Consider the following 13,562-nt stretch of genomic DNA (forward strand, 5'->3'; position numbering starts at 1 on the left):
ACAGCAGCTCTCTGCCTATTCATTTAGTGCAGTGTTTCTCAACCCTGCTTTAGCATGCTGGGATACTAGGTGATCCTTTTAAGAGTGTCACAGGGTGCAGCACAAAATTAGCACTGTCAGGTGTGGAAACACCTGCACATGATTCACAAGAGAAACCCTGAGATATGAATAGGCATGTTTGACCTGCTGTGGTCTTTCTTTGCAGCAGAAGAATTGCCCTAATTATTTTTCTGCAGTCAAAAAGTGAGTGAAAGTTAAAGAGCTGGGATTTTCTGAGGAGTGCCTTGAGTCTAACGAGGGCAGAAAACCCTGAGTCTGAAAAGGCTGAAAACCACCCGTTTCATGGAAACACTTCAGGCACATAGCATCTTTTAGCCGTCGTCCTCTATCTACTTTGTTGGCCATACTGACAGTACCTGTCCACTCTGTTAGCTAATTGCACCTTTTTAACTGCCACCATAACACTGTGAGAGGGAAGCAAGAACCACAGGAGCTGGCTGGTTTCACTGCTGTGCTTTTCAAAGCTTCTAATAGCAGGTGGGCAGTGACTATTAGAAACCTGGGGAATGGGGTAGCTAGCCAGTCTGGGGACTGCTGTACATAGCATTTTTTACATTAAGTCTGCCTAAGCATATGTTTCAAGTTAGGGCAAGGCTTAGTTCCATGGTTAAGCATACTCCTAGCATGCCTCCTGTACTGGGAGTCCTGTACAGGAGGGAGTCTCGCAGCGTCTTTTACAGAGACTGCACATGGGAGAGACTGCAGACACCTCCCACACTGAAAGTCCTGGTATTTGGGGCCTTTTTAAACAGGGATGGCCTTAACTATAGTTAAAGTAGCTAGAACAAGGGTGAAAATCTCATTGTAGGATTCTAACACATTAGCTAACATGTTAAAATTACATTTAGCCTCCTCCCCCTTTCCAGTGTACTCGAGATTGTGGATCTTAGAAACAGGAATTCAGGTCAGTTATGCTAAGGCTCAGGTTAGTCCTTATGTATATTTTCTAGGATGATCTCTTACAACCTAGACCTGAGATCATTTAGTCATAGGGGTGCATAGGGGTTAGAGCTGAGCAAACTTTACTCATTGTAGGGGTGTAAGTTGTATCCATGTTGGTCTAAAGACATAAGCAGACAAGGTTCTTTGGGTAAATCTCGTATCTTGTATTGGTTAGTTTAATAAAAGATATCAGATTTACCCAAAGAACCTTGTCTGCTTGTTGAAAGGAGCGCTTATCTTCATAACCAGCCCCACTGAAGCAAATGTAACTACTCATGTGAATAACAGTTCACCAAAATAAACAGGCACTGCCCATCCACTATTAGAAGCCTTGCAAATGTGGGAAGATGCAGCCTCACCAGCTCCTGTCCTTCTCAAAAACTCTGAGGAGGCTCTAAGTTGCTTCTCCTTTCCCCACCCCTCAGTAAGGATACCCATTATCAGTTGCTTCTCTCCTCCTTCCCTCCATCCCATGTTACTAGGGCGGGATTATTTCCCTTGGATCACTGCTTGAACTGGGCCTTAAGCAAAATACTATGTGATCAAGTTGTGAAGTACTGGCAATGTCGCTGCTATTGTGTACCTGCAGAAACCTAGAAAATGACAGTTGTGCTGTATTTCTTGATTGCACTTATTTTAGGAGGAAAAAAAAAACCCAAGCAAACCTATGGTTATGATAGTGGAAAGCTGGAACAGGCGAGTGGTGCATCTTGAAGGTTAAAACCATCTAGACAAGAATACATGGGGAAAAGGCAGGTGAGGATCAGACCCCCACCCTTGTGTACATGCCATGGGGCATTGGCGACACACAGGAGGTGCATGTGGGTGCATGCACACCACCCTGAGGGTGCTGGTGCGCTCCCTATGAAAAGGCACCGCCAACACTGTTGGCGGTGCCTGTGGGCAGTCGTTGCTCACCACTCCCCCTGACAACGCCAGCAGTGTCTGGGTAGCTCACCGGTTGCCACTGCCACTGCGCTTCTGCCACTGCCAGCACTGCCATTCCCCTCCAGCCTCCAGGGGCATGCGCCTTCCCTGCCACAGGGGTTTAGGTCATTGAAGCGGTGTTTTTTAAAAACCCACCATTTCAATTTAGGGGGAACCAAATCAAATCCAGCCGCTGCGGCATGTACAAGCAGCCCATATGTCCAGGCTTCTTTGCATATGCACGCATTTTTTTTAAGCCGTTTGTGCCCGCAAAGCACCATTTTTCCAACTACTCAGCTGGGCTACTGAAAGAGAACCTATTGACCCCCAAGAGCCCTGCCTGACCACTTTTTTGTTAAAACACCTCTCCTGATTTTTAAATCCCCCTCATGATTTAGGAGCAGGCCGTGATTTCAGTTTCCTTTTGACCGGGGTGGGATGGGCGGCCTTGCAGCTCGGGTCCCCCGTGTCCCTAACCAGGCCACAGCAGGTTTTCAGCCCGCCGTCCTCTCCGGGGTTGCAAGAGATGGAGAACAAAACCCAGCCTGCTCAAAACTTGTTGGGGAGGGAAGAAAAGTTTTCAGGACGCCGCGCAGAGGAGAGCAGAGCAGTGCCCCTCTGCTTTGCTTTCGTCTCCGTGGCCGGAGGCTCCCCGAGGCGCAGCTCCGGGTGTTTCCTGGCGGGGCAGCAGGTGGCTGGCTGCGGCCGACGGGACAGCCCGGGCGGGGCGGGAGCTCCCAGCGGTGTGCCCGGCGGGGCGGGGAGGAAAGCCGCGCCGCCCTTTCCCGGGAGGAGGCGGAGAGGTGCGCGGGCTCGGGGCGGGGCGGGCCTGTCCCCACCCCCACTGCCGGCCGGGGAGGCGGGATGCGGCGGGGCGGCTGGCCCTCGCCCCGCGCGGCCATGGCAGTCTCCTTGCTCCTGCTGCTGCTTGGAGGCGCGGGGGCCCCGCTGGCGCTGCGGGCGGCGGCGCCGGGTGAGTCCCCGCGAGGGCGCGGGCTGCTCCCGCCCACGTGCGCGGGCGGCGGCGGAGGTGGCTTTCCCCGCGGGGCGGAGGGGCGCAAGGCTTTACTCCGAGCCCGGGCCGGGCAGGGCTGGGTTCCCCGGGGCCCCTCGTGCCTCTCTGTGTTGCTTCGCCCCCTCCTCCTCCGGGTGTGCTCGGCCCTGGCCCGGGGGGGGGGGCCCGCAGGTGCTGCTTCTGCCGCAGCCCCTGAGCCTGAAGGCTGTTCGCTAGGCTGGCTTCCCTCTGGCGGGGCGCCCCACGGGGCCTCCCGTTTCACCCCTCATTAGGGAGAAGGTAGTAGTGAGTCCTGGCCCCACAGCCCCCGGAGCATGGCGCGCGCATACACACACACGCCGCTCGGCACGCGCGGGGAAGGGGCCAGGGCTGCGCCGCCCACCAAGGATCCGGTCCCTCTCGGCTTCGCCCCTGGCCACCCGCATCTCACTAACAGTTTGGGGCACTGTGCGGACCCTTGTGCTGGAGCTAGTTTCGTAGGGGTCCCGTGAGATGCTGTTGGCAGAGCTGTGGGACTGCAGCTCAGGCCAGTGCGTTACAGGTGGCGTACCGCTTGGTTCTCCTGACCCTTTTTTCCCCCCTTCTTGGGTGGCTAATAATTTAATTCCCTGTACAATCAAAGCACTGGCTGACTCTTCTCATATCCCGAGCTTGCAGCCTAGCTAGCTGCTTCTCGGTCCTTGGAAACCTCACTAGGAACCAGCAGTGAGCTAGTTAATTAGGATCCCTTCAAACTCTACTATTAAGATTCAAACATAACACCTCATTAAGATGAATAAAAGATATGCTTCCCCAGTGCTATTGTTTCAGCCCGACTGCAGATTCAAAAAGACAATAGCGTGTTCATTAATATTGTCAAGGGAAGAGTGCTAAGAACTTTTGCACTTGGCCTGTTCATGGAGTTTTCTGAGCTGGAATTTCTGATGTGCACTTGTTAATCTCTTGAAGGGGAAGACTTCCATCTGTTCAGTGGCTTTTGATTCTCCAGCTTTGCACAACTTTTATTTTGATGTGTAATGTGTTTCCCCCCCACCCCCTTTGGAACTCCCACATCCTAGCCTCTTGGTATATTACCTCATTTTGCTACTCGCACTTGTATAGTGTCAGATATGCACGTGCATATGCATCTCGCGTGCATACACACCCATGAGAGAAAATCAGATGGAGAGAAGTTTTACTGGATTTCCAGAGTCTCAGTATGTGCACTGGGATACATTTGATAGCTGTGTTGGTGCGAGACAAAAGGAATGTAAAACTGTAGAACTCTTGGTTGAGAGATGATACCTTTTATTAGACCAACTACAAAATCTCAAAAAAAAAAATCCTTTTCTGCAAGCTTTTGGGCACATGTGCCTTTCATCAGGCTCAGGTGTGCTGGAAAGCTTATAGGAAAAGATAATTTTTTTTGTAATTTCTTGGTTGATCTAATAAAAGGTATCATCTCTCAGCCAAGAGTTCTACAGTTTTTGTGTTTCAATATGTGCACTTAGCACTTAATTCAGCTATAGACTTTTTTATATACCAGTAAACTGATATAGTACATTCATGATGTGCTCAAACCAAAAGTGTCTTTATTTCCTTTTGGTTCTCCTAAACCCATTCCTAGTTCCTAGAGGCCCATACTGGAAAGCAGCAGAGTTTTTGACCTGTACTTCCCATGTGGACCAACATACTTTCCCTTCTCAGAAGAAGTAGACAAGATGTCTTATAATATATACTGTATTGATATTTTATATTAATACAGACAAGCCCTGAAAGTTGTAAAGTTGCACCAGGTTATTTAACATTGTTTGGTTTTCTTTCTTTTTGTTGTTTGAACTTGATTTAACTTGGTACAAATTCCTTAGTGAGCAAACTAAGAAAACCAGATATAAAGAGATTTAAGAGTTACACTGGAAAGCAAGAATTGCTGGAGTGAATCAGTCTTGCATTTCAGCTTGTTCAGCATCCAGTCTCCAGCAGTGGCAAACACCAGTTATTTAGGTGCAGTAGTGTGCACTAGATGCGAAGTTAATTTAAAAGCATGTTGTTTGCTAAACCACTGTTTCATGATTTAGCCACTCAGGGTGCTCTTCACTGCCCAACTAATGGGAGCAACTTGCCAGTGAGTTATTTTTCCTCCTGTTAGCCTATCAGGAGGGACAGCAGCCACTACAGAATAACAGAGTTGCTGCTATACTCTTGAGTTCCCAGTATCATTTATATTTAAATTAATGCCAGACTCGTATATCATCCATTGTCAAAAATCTAGCCCTAGCCGACTTACTTAGTAGCAAAGCTTATGTGAAAAAGTGTATCCATCTGTGTGCAGGGAATAAGTGGGAACCCTTTCTCTGCTCTCTAATGCGTTTTAGAAAATGCATTACTTGTGGACATTCTGAAAATTGGATCATTATTAGTCATAGAATGAGTGTGGGAGAAGTGGAGTGGTTTGGAAACTGGTTTCAATTAAGGAAAACATATTTTTAAGCTTAGTTACACTCTGCACAGTAAAAAAAAAAAATACTTCTGGGACTTCTGCATGAGTAATAAATAACTTTGGGACCTATTTAAAAAAGGCACCTTCCTTTCTCTCCATTCTTTTTGTTAGCAATCTTATCCAGTCTCATGGTTTCAGTTACTAGTTGTCTGCTGACAACACCAAAATCTGCTTTACTCCCCAATTGGTCAGCACTGCCTCTGCCACTTTACAGTCCTTGTCCTAGATATCCTTGCAGCCATTCAAATTCAAGATAGAGGGACAGGTGAATAGGAATTCTTAATCTTTCCCTTGAGGTCATCTCCAGTGCCACTTTTGTTCATCACAGGGATTTGATCTATTTCCTTCTCTCTCATGCACCTTTCCAAGTCCTATCTGTTAGGACTTTAAAAAAAACAGTCACTGTAGGTGAATCTACACACACATTAATGTGCTTTTACTAATGTGCATTAAATTTAGTACCTCCAATATGAAATACTAAATAAATGCTTGTTAGGCTGGGCACATGCTTTTTAGGTGAAATGTAATGCACAGTAGCCTGTTCTACTGCGCATTAGCATATTAGCACGTTTTTTACTTACTGCTTTGATGCAGAGTAGAATAGGCTCTGGCACATTGAAGTGCACGTGTAGATGTGCGCTGTCGGATTTAGTGAATTCTTTTAGAACTTGTTCTTTCATTATCCACCCTCCAGCTTCTGTTGTATCCAGCCCCACACCCTTCAGTCTGCTATCTCTGTTTACCCTCATGCTCTTTTGTTTCTCTTTCCTGAAGTCCTACACAGTAATGCTGTTTTGCATCACTGTAACAATCTCCCTGTATTCATACACCTGGCAAGGCCCATTTCAAGTTAGTATTTTGCATCAAATCTCCACTGAAAAATTTCTCTTGTCACTCTTACAACTGACAAGATAATGTTGTAAAACAAAATATAGAAGAATCAGAGAAGCTAAACAATTTGGTTACTCACATTGTTGTAATCCATAGTATTGTTCTATCTCCCACCTAAGCTTTCTCAAGATGTTTAACCTTCCCTTCCCCTTTTAGTTCAGAACACCAACCCATCCAATACCTCATATCACATGAACTGTAATATGTACAAATTAACTTGCAGATAGCCACTTTAGCGCCATATAAAGGTCTTAAACTGTATGGCAGGCTTTTTCACATATTGTATAATATTTATTGAAGAATAAACTGTACATGCTGCTTTGTACACAGGCAGTTTCTTTGATCAGTGATAAAACATAAAAATAGTAAAAGGAAATGACAGTATCTTTTGTTAGTGGAGGTAGCGGGTATGACTTAAAGGTGCAGGATATGACTATGCTACATGATAGTACAGTATACTGGCAACAGGCTACCCACGGGCATCACAGAGCTCCTTGCAGGTTAATTTATCCTGGCAAGAAGCACGTCTCCCCATTGAGTTCCCTGCTGCCATGGGTAGACAACTTCTGCTATTCAGCTTAGCTGGAGACTGGCTATGGTCATAGCTATACTGCCATTCAGTGCTCTTCTGTGACATATAGCTTCTTAATTTCATCTGGGGGGAAAAAAATCTTCTAAACAAGATTGAACTTTGAAGTCTCTGTAAAATACAAATGCCAGAATTCTTTTAAAAGTTCTTGAAATATTGCCAGGACTGAGTTTTTCAAGATTTTATTATGAGATAAGGAAGTTTCAAATTAAGGTATTTTTTCTAATGACTTAACTCAAAAATCGTTTGACCTGTCATAAGAGAATGCAGAAATCTTCTTCTTTCCCTTTAAGGTTAATTAATTAATTAACAAAACGTCAGACAAAACCAAGTTTTAAAAATACAGGGTTAAACTATGGCTTTATATTGGGAAATGGTTCAATGTTCAAGTATAGATCTTGTCTTCAATCTTACGATGACAGGCTGAGAGCCACGGGACTCTTTAGCCTGGAAAAGCGCAGGCTCAGGCGTGATCTGATGGCCACCTATAAGTTTATCAGGGGTGACCACCAGGATCTGGGGGAACGTCTGTTCACCAGAGCGCCCCAAGGGATGACGAGGTCGAATGGTCACAAACTCCTGCAAGACCGTTTCAGGCTGGACATAAGGAAGAATTTCTTTACTGTCCGAGCCCCCAAGGTCTGGAACAGTCTGCCAGCAGAGGTGGTTCAAGCACCTACATTGAACACCTTCAAGAGCAAATTGGATGCTCTTCTTGCTGGGATCCTATGACCCCAGCTGACTTCCTGCCCTTTGGGCAGGGGGCTGGACTCGATGATCTCCTGAGGTCCCTTCCAGCCCTAATGTCTATGAAATCTATGAAATAGAGAGTTCCTGTAGCCATAATAGTTAAGGAAATATGGATGAAGCATAAGATTGTTTCCTTTTTCTTTTTCTTTTTTGGGGAGAGGAAGGGTAATATATTTTATTAGACCAATTGGTAGAACTGTTAGACAAGCTTCCAGTGACGAGTGCCCTTCCTCAGGTCATGTCACGTAAGAAAGGTCACTTTGTGTTAGAAAGCTTGCCTGGTATTTCTCTCAATTACTTGCCTGGTTCAGTAGAAGGTATCACCCACAAAAACCCCAACAAAAAACACTTGTGCCTTGCAAATATGGAGAGGCTGTCACCTCTCCATAATGTTGTTTTATAATATTATTGCCTTAAACAAGTCTTAGAACATTGTTTCATCTTTACTGATTGTTCAAGATTATCACCACTACTGCTACAAACTATTTAAGTAGTGTTGCAATCCAATCTGCATTAATACTTTGACAGTTAAAGTTGAAGTCAAGTTGATGTAATCTTCCAGATGTTCATGAGTGAGAATAGTTTATTTTCTTTGTCGTATTTAAAATTATGAAAACATATGGAGAGTTCTGGATTTTTTCCCCCTCATTATACAAGGGTCCAGGTGTGATGGAGAAATAAAATCAGATTATTCTTAATGGCATTGGCACCAAGTACGTGTGGGGAAGGTGGGGCAAAGGCCCTGGCCCCTTTCAAAAATGAGGAAAACTATGTAATCTTTCTATATTATTTTATGTTGTAAAAATGGATTCAGTTATGTTGGATGAAAGGTGACGTGCTTAGGAACGATGACTGAAGCCCTGAGCTCATCCAGGGGGTAACAGTTCCCTGCCGCTGCTTGAACCCCCCAAGGGAGGTATGGGAGGCATGTGCCCCCCCCCCCAGATTTGTATGCAAAGCAGATGCAAACTGCTTGCTGTGGACTTGGGGCTCTATGCTCTGCTGCCTTTACCTTGGGAGTCCCATGCCAGCCGTGCATCCCCTACCCATCCAGCAGCTGTGAGGGTGGCAAGTTGTGCCTCATGCTGCTGTTACATTCTTAAGCCCCAGGACACTCATCCCTTGGACAAGCTGCCCATGCCTCTGTCCCGCTTCCTGCCCCAGGGTCCCACTCACCACCCTGGCTGGGTAGCAGCCTCAGCCCCTGCCCCTGCCCCACTCCCTCCCTTGAATGAGTATCAGCTGATATGGCTGGTTAATAATTGGCTATCAGTATCAGGCAAGAAAATCTTTATCAGTGCACCCTTACTATCACTTTATCCTTTCTTTGCATCTAATAAAAGTACTGCTTCTGCTTAAGAAATAGGGTTAGTATAAGTACTATACTAGTGAGACAGTTTAAGATAAACTACCATTCTTTTTTTTTTTTTTTTTACTTCCCTAGGAAAACTTAATCTAATTTTTATGTATCTTGGAATGCGAATGGATTTGAAAATAATGAAACACTTTAATGCAAAAGTTGTGCCAAACATGAGAATCTTTAGAGTAAGCCAAACCACAAGGTGCATTTTGCTCCCAAGCTTTTTGATTTTCCATGCCTCTTCACTGGTCATTCTCCTTTCTCTCTCATTGTGATTCCATTGTACCTATTTATCCTACAAAGACCTTTCTGCTGTTCAGGCTTCTGATCAGTCTTTAGTCCTCAGCTACAGGGGGCAAAGATTGGTTAATTTGTTTTCCATCAGGGCTATTTGACTTTAAATTTCAAGTAGGATCATGCGTCACAGATTCAGACAAGAAATAAGTCACACATTTTTCAACAGCTAGGATAGCTAATCTTTGGAAGAATATATGAAGGGACATGGTGGGTTCTGCATCATTTATTTACTTATTATTCATTTGATTTATATGCCACCTTTGTCAAAAAGGCTCAGCACAGATTATAATAAAAGACAAGGTAACTGATAAAAACAGAAAAAATATTTAAATAAGAATGTGACGCCTGAATCAAGTCTGAATACCTGTCTAATAAAAAGATGAACAATAATTCAGTCAGGAGTTTGTTGCTTAATGCAGAAATTGCCAGGTAAGATTCTGTGGCCTGTGTTATGCAGGATGTCAGACTAGGTCAGGGGTAGGCAATCGTTGGCACATATACCAGTATGTAGCACGCGAAGGCTTTTTGCTTGGTACTTGCACCTTGGGGTGGACAGTAGAGGAGCTGCGAGGGGCCTGATCTTTGTTGTGGCAGTGAAGCCCTGGTCCCTTCCCTGCCATCTGCACTGAGGCACGTGTGTGCACCCACTGCCAGTAAAGAGCCGGGGTGTGGCTCCATAGATGCTGGTGCAGCTGCTTGAACCTTCCTGTTGCCTGCTGCAAGCAGCCTGGGCTCTGTGGTGGGTGGCAAGGGCCTGCCAAGATCCTAGGACAGCTGTGGCAGACAGCCAGGAGGCTGCAAGCAGCTGCACCAGGGTCCATGGAGCTCCAGCCCCGGCTTCTCACTGGTGGCAGGTGCACGCGCGCCTTGGGGAAGGGGCCAGGGCTGCACTGCTACAACAAGGATTAGGCCCCTCACAACTTCCCTGCCATCCACACCAACATCTTACAAGTCTAAGTTGCAGCTGTTTTTGGCACTCTGCTCAAAAACATTGCCAACGCCTGATCATACTGTTCATAGGTGATCATACTGTTCATAGGTGATCATACTGGTCCATTTTGACTTGGACTATTTAAGTCAAGATTCCAGAATCCAGTGTTTTTGTGGGGAGCGAATGTCACATTATGATTATTAAAGATAAGACACTTTCATTGTCAGAAAGTACTAAACACCTCTGTTATGGAAGCCAGGCCTTTAATTGTCAAAAAATACCAAGTCTCTTTGTTTTTTTGACAAAAAGAATTCCATTTTGGGAAGAAGAAAAGTTAAGTGATTTAACTGAGGTGTATAAATGCAAGGAGAGTGAAGAGAAACTGGTCAGACTTTTTTTCTAATGTTAGAACAAGAGGTCACTGGATAAAACTGATGGTCAGGAATTTAAAAAATGAAATCATAGAATGACAGAGCACATAAAACAATCTGTCCCAGGCTCTATTTTTCACTGCTTTTCAGTAGTTACCAATTCTTCTTGGCTTTAAAGAGGTTTTATCTTACCTCAGAGCAGAGAAATGCTTAGAAGTAAAAGAAACAATCATATATATATTTATATACATATACACACAATGATTTTGATGCTGTAAAATAATACTATAATTGATTCTCTCTTTTGATTTTCTTTTTTTTTTTATTTCATGAAAAGTATCTGTAGCATCTTAAATACCTGTCAGATGTGTCCCTTACAAGCAACAGATGAGCATTATACTCAGCTTTTCAAATGGAATTTTGAACATCTTATACGTTTTGTAAAACAGTATGATGATGGGTGCCATGTCAGCTCCTATACTAGCTCTAAATTAGTACAGCAGTGCTTCAATCTGTCTTATAGCTTTGACCATATTGGCATGTGAGCCTATTTAGCTTTAACTCCCATATAAACTGGCCCTTTTAAGGAACGATTTATTACTGCTGGATGACAGTAACTGCTGTGAAAAGGACTGACTAGACTACCTCAGGATATGCTGACCAAGGAAAAGAAGAAACAAGAATTTGTGTCCTGGATAGTAAAAGACGGGCATTCTCTTGTCATGATGCCATTTGCTTTATCTTGTGAGTGAGCTAATGATATGCATCTTAGGGCTATTGAATAACTTGCTTTAATAAAAGTAACATGCTCACTGTCACGGCTTATTGACATCACATATTTACTTTTTATCGTAAGGTTGTCATCTACATGACTTAAATTATCAAATAAAATCCCAGTCATAATCATTACTGTCATTTTTAGATGATTTAACTCAGTGATGCTCAACTTATCTGACCCTGCAGGCTGGATGAGTGGTGAGGGACAGGTTCTTGGACCAGATCCTGGACACTGGGTTGGTCCATGGGCCAGATCCAAAGCAACTGTGTTCACCAGATCTGGCTATAAAGCAATACTACATGCCAGCCCAAATACGCAGCAGTTAACACTTCCACTGCTTCCCCATCACCAGATTTCAGGACGGGGAGGGTGGGGGGAGAAGAGCCCTGCAGGCTGGATAGAATCATAGAATCAATGAGTCAGCAGGGACCTAGACAGATCATCGACTCCGACCCCCTGCCATGGGCAGGAATGAGCACTGGGGGTTGGAGGGGTCATAAGACCCCAGCCAGGTGCCTGCCCAGTCTCCTCTTGAAGATGTCTAGGGAAGGTAAGAGCACCACCCCTCTGTGAAGCCCATTCCAGGCTCTGGCCACCCTTACCATGAAGTAGTTCTTCCTAATATCTAACCTAAACCTATCCTCCCTCAGCCTGTGGCCATTGTTCCTGGTGACTCCAAGGGGGGTCCTGGTGAACAGACTTTTCCTGAGTCCCTGCTGCTGACCCCTGATAAGGTTGTAGGCAGCCACAAGAGTCCCCCCTCAGTCTCCTCAGACCTCTGAAGAGATTCAGGTCCCCCAGCCTCCCCTCATGGGGCTGGCCACAGAGGCCCTCAACCATGCAAGTGGCCCTCCTCTGGACCCTCTCCAGGTTCTCCACGTCCTTCTTGAAGCGTGGAGCCCAGAACTGGACACAGTACACCAGCTGCGGCCTAACCAGTGCCACATAGAGGGGGAGCAAGACCTCTCTGGACCTGTTAGTGATGCCCCTGTTGATGCATGACAGGGTGCGGTTGGCTTGTCGCATTGGCAACTCATATTCATCCTGGAGTCTATCATGACTCCAAGATCCCTCTCTGCCTCTGTGCTGCCAAGAGGGTCAGCCCCTAACCTATAACCATAATGCTGGTTCCCTCCCCAGGCGCAGCATTCTGCAGTTGTCCTTGTTGAACTGCATCCTGTTCAGATCCGCCCACTTCTCCAACCTATCCAGGTCTGCCTGGATGTGGTCCCTGCCTGCTGGTGTATTCACTTTACCCCACAGATTGGTGTCATCAGTGAACTTGAACAGGGTGCTCTCCACACCCACGTCCAGGTTGCTAATGAAGATATTGAACAGCACCGAGCCCTGGGGGACTCCACTGCCCATACCCTCCCAGGTTGACATCAACCCATCCACCACCACCCTCTGGGTGTGCCCCTGGAGCCAGTTTGCCACCCATGTGACTGTGCATTTGTCAATGCCGCAGTCCCTCAGCTTGCCCACCAGAATTGGGTGGGACACTGTCGAAGGCCTTCTGGAAGTCCAAGAAGATGACATCGACTTCCTCCTTCACATCTAAGCGTTTTGTTACCTGGTTATAGAAAGAGACCAGGTTAGTCAGGGAGGATCGGCCTTGCACGAACCCATGTTGGTTACCCCTCAACATCACTTCCCCTGCAGGGCTCTCACAAATGTGGCCCTTGATAATTTTTTCAAAGACCTTCCCCAGGATAGAAGTGAGGCTGACTGACCTGTAGTTGCCAGGCTCTTCCTTTCTCCCCTTCTTGAAAATAGGGACCACATTGGCCCTTTTCCAGTCCTCAGGGACTTGGCCCGAGCACCAGGAGTCCTCAAACAGCCATGCCAATGACACCAGCCAATTCCCTCAGCACCTGTGGATGAAGGTCATCTGGGCCCACTGACTTGGATACATCTAAGCCCTCCAGGTAATACTTAACTAGGTCTGAACTAAGTCGAGGGACTCGCATTCTTCCCGGGCCTCTCTGCGCTGTCACCCGAGAGCACCCCATTGTCAGCAGACAGGAACACGGAGGCAAAGAACTTGTTGAAGAGTTCTGCCTTCTCTCGCACATCTGTCACCAACTGCCCTGCCCTGCCCCTAGGGGTCCAATGTTACCCCGAGACTATTTGCTACCTATATACTTGAAAAAGGACTTTTTGTTATCCTTA

General features: G+C 46.0%; 1 protein-coding gene across 1 annotated transcript in view; it reads left to right on the plus strand.

Moving 5' to 3' along the window:
• Positions 1 to 2,752: 2,752 nt before the first annotated feature.
• DCBLD1 (discoidin, CUB and LCCL domain containing 1) overlaps positions 2,753 to 13,562 on the plus strand; it is a 59,159-nt gene continuing 48,349 nt past the window's right edge. The window contains exon 1 of the mRNA XM_090038490.1: positions 2,753 to 2,902. Within this exon, the coding sequence (XP_089894616.1) occupies positions 2,794 to 2,902 (109 nt within the window). The 5' untranslated portion in view covers positions 2,753 to 2,793. The remainder of the gene's footprint in view (positions 2,903 to 13,562) is intronic.

This window comes from Crocodylus siamensis, chromosome 1 (genome assembly GCF_052110815.1).
Source record: "Crocodylus siamensis isolate JL-2025a chromosome 1, ASM5211081v1, whole genome shotgun sequence".
Taxonomy (NCBI): Eukaryota; Metazoa; Chordata; order Crocodylia; family Crocodylidae; genus Crocodylus; species Crocodylus siamensis.